This window comes from Benincasa hispida, unplaced genomic scaffold (assembly GCF_027475165.1).
Source record: "Benincasa hispida cultivar pf3 unplaced genomic scaffold, pf3_genome.v1.1 HicScf1182, whole genome shotgun sequence".
In the NCBI taxonomy this organism is placed as follows: domain Eukaryota; kingdom Viridiplantae; phylum Streptophyta; class Magnoliopsida; order Cucurbitales; family Cucurbitaceae; genus Benincasa; species Benincasa hispida.
The window spans coordinates 1-3,152 of NW_028325502.1; the positions used below are offsets into that span (position 1 = coordinate 1).

General features: G+C 37.8%; 1 protein-coding gene across 2 annotated transcripts; it reads left to right on the forward strand.

The window, feature by feature from the left end:
- Positions 1–167: 167 nt before the first annotated feature.
- LOC150031500 (receptor-like cytoplasmic kinase 176) lies at positions 168–2,133 on the forward strand. 2 transcript variants are annotated; one of them, XM_090308886.1, is made up of 5 exons: positions 168–494; positions 685–820; positions 950–1,092; positions 1,179–1,302; positions 1,517–2,133. In XM_090308886.1, the coding sequence occupies exons 2-5, from the start codon at positions 784–786 to the stop codon at positions 1,918–1,920; spliced, it is 708 nt and encodes a 235-aa protein (XP_090165012.1). In that variant the 5' UTR covers positions 168–494; positions 685–783; the 3' UTR covers positions 1,921–2,133. The 2 variants fall into 2 exon arrangements, with proteins under 2 accessions (XP_090165012.1, XP_090165013.1); XM_090308887.1 differs by lacking the exons at positions 168–494; positions 685–820 and having other exon boundaries at positions 933–1,092.
- Positions 2,134–3,152: the final 1,019 nt, after the last annotated feature.

The window sequence follows — 3,152 nt, forward strand, 5'->3', positions numbered from 1 at the left end:
TAGATCAAACATGCTAATAGCCTTATGAAGCACCAATTTTCATGTTAATCCTGTGGTTTTGTTGCTTGCCAATAAATGACTGTTTGCTTCTGCTTATGAGTTATGTCCTTAGTACCTAGGTCTTCCATACACAACACTTTGTAATAGAAGTTTTATATAATGCCTCCTCCACAGGGTTGAGCTCCAAGTATGCAAGAGATGGAAATGATAAAGGTAATTCAACCAGCAAGTCATCTGTCTCGACCCCTCGGACCCCTCGAACGGAGGGCGAGATCTTGCAGTCCTCCAACTTGAAAAGCTTTGCGTACAATGAGCTTAAAACTGCCACTCGAAACTTCCGGCCTGATAGTGTCTTGGGTGAGGGTGGTTTTGGTTCTGTCTTTAAGGGGTGGATTGATGAGCAGTCCTTTGCAGCTACCAAGCCTGGGACTGGCTTAGTCATTGCAGTTAAAAGACTCAACCAGGAAGGTTTTCAGGGTCACAGAGAATGGCTGGTTAGGATCACTTTAGCTGCTATCGTCTATGTTTTGTACTTTGAGTTGTTGCGCTGACATGATAAGCAAATTATAGCTTTGAGTTTATATTTAAATCTTCATGTTATCCTGCTTTGGAATGGCATATGATCTTTTGTATTTCAAGTCCAAATATGAAGTAGGGTTAATTTGTGGATGTCTCAATGTGCAGACAGAAATTGACTATCTAGGCCAGCTGCATCATCCTAATCTTGTGAGATTGATTGGCTTTTGCTTAGAGGATGAGCATCGACTTCTCGTATATGAATTTATGCCCCGGGGCAGCTTGGAAAATCATTTATTTAGGAGTAAGCTATACTCTTATTTCACTTATTCAATTACGTCAACACTCACACAACGTGATTAACAAAGTTAAAACTCTCAATTGGTATGGCAAGAATGACTTAGATTCTCCTTTTATTTCTTTTGGGGATCAGGGAGTTCTCACTTTCAACCTTTATCATGGAGCCTCCGAATGAAAGTTGCCCTTGGTGCTGCTAAAGGTCTAGCTTATCTACATAGTGATGAAGCGAAAGTAATATATCGGGACTTCAAAAGCTCTAATATCCTACTTGATTCGGTATGCGAGACGATTCAACCTTTCCAGACCTATTTTACTGAAATATTTGTAGTTGATCTCATTTGTCTTCAACTTTGAAATGACAGAACTATAATGCAAAACTCTCTGATTTTGGATTAGCCAAGGATGGGCCTACAGGTGACAGAAGTTATGTTTCTACAAGGGTAATGGGAACATTTGGCTATGCAGCTCCTGAATATATGATCACAGGTATCTTTCATTTTGGCCATATATGTCCAATATCAGTCTTTTGAGTGGATGAAAATGTACAGGTCAATTTTTACAACAAGCCTCCTATCTTCTACTTTTGGAATTTTTCCTTGAATTTTCTTCCTAGCTTATGATTTGCCTTACTCTATTTCAGTTTGACTACAACTACAAGTTATTAAATGCCTAAACCTAGACATTTCCTTGACTTTTGAAGGTCATCTCACGGCCAAGAGCGACGTATACAGTTTTGGAGTTGTTCTTCTCGAGATCCTATCGGGGAGACGAGCTATAGACAAAAACCGACCATCTGGTGAACACAACCTTGTGGAATGGGCAAAACCCTACCTCACTAGCAAACGAAGAGTTCTTCAAATGTTGGACGTACGAATTGAAGGCCAATATTCAACAGGAGGAGCGCTGAAAGCAGCTAAACTTGCCATTCAATGTATATCGACGGAACCCAAGTTAAGACCGAACATGAATTCAGTAGTGAAAGCATTGGAGCAACTTCAGGATTCGAGTGAAACAAGTGGATCAAGGGGCCCTGTAAGCGAACCAATAACAAATAACAAAGCTGTTTCTTATCCTAGACCATCAGCTTCAGTGCTAAATCTATAGGAAATGGGACACGAAAGAAGAACATCGACGAACCGGTTAACATTTCAGCCGAACCAAGGATGTAAAGATTGTATTTGGATGATCTCCTCATGTTTGTACTGAAACATTGTACAGTTTCTTCTTTTCAATTTGGTTAATTATCCCCAGAATCAGTCCCCCCCCCTATGTTTTCCTGTTTCTGGCTTTGATAAGAATAAGATTTGATTCCACTAAGACGAGGTGTCAATATCATAAGCTTAAAACAGTCGTTTCAAACATATGCTTTAACAAAATAGAAAAGTTCTGCATATAACAGTGCTGTATTTGGCAGAAAATGAAAATATTTTATTTTATTGTTATATGGATCTAGCAATAAATCCCTCTAAAAGGATGGAAATTTTCCCTGTTTGGGGTTGTCCCCATTTTGGAAAGCAGCCTTCAACTTGAGTTTAAAAGCCAAAGCTGCAAACAACTTTGGTGTCTTTTCAGCTTTCTCAAAATGAAATCAATCCCCTGTGTGTCACATGGTTGCTTAATTTGACCATACACAATATCCAAATATTATATTTTGCTAAATATATTCCTTTGAATTATTTTGGGGTCAAACTGGTAAAAATATTTACTTGGACCAAGACATCAATGTTTGAATTCTCATTTCACATGTAGACCAAGAGATTAAATATTTGAAATTTCATTTCACATGTTGAACCCAAAAACAAATATAGTTGGAATCATTTTTCAATTTCATCCCTATGCGAATTTACAATTTTTATCCGTACACTTTTTATTTCAAAATGAAAATTATTATAATATTGTTGATTTTTTTTTTTTTTTTGAGACAGAAACAAACCAAACAACCAAACAAACTACCTCTTCACCTCTCCATCACAAACGAGATGGATAATACAATTAGGAAAAACATCTTTTCAGAGCAAAGAAAAATCTTGAGAGGATGCCAAAACTGCTATAACATGAGTAGTTTTATTTTCCTCTCTAAGAATCTGACAAAAAACAGAGATATTAACGGTGTTTGCAACAAAAATAATGTCCCCAATGAGGACTCTGATCTCAACTAAAGAGTTCTCCTTTTTGTTCAACAGATCAATAACTTTCAGAGCATCAAATTCCACCTCTAATGGGGGATTGTTCTTGAACCACTTGCAACTGCGATTAAACTCTTAAAAACAGCTTTAGCCTCCAACCCTTGCTAGTGCTCTTGCAACCCCCTAGGATCGACCGATCATTATAATCTC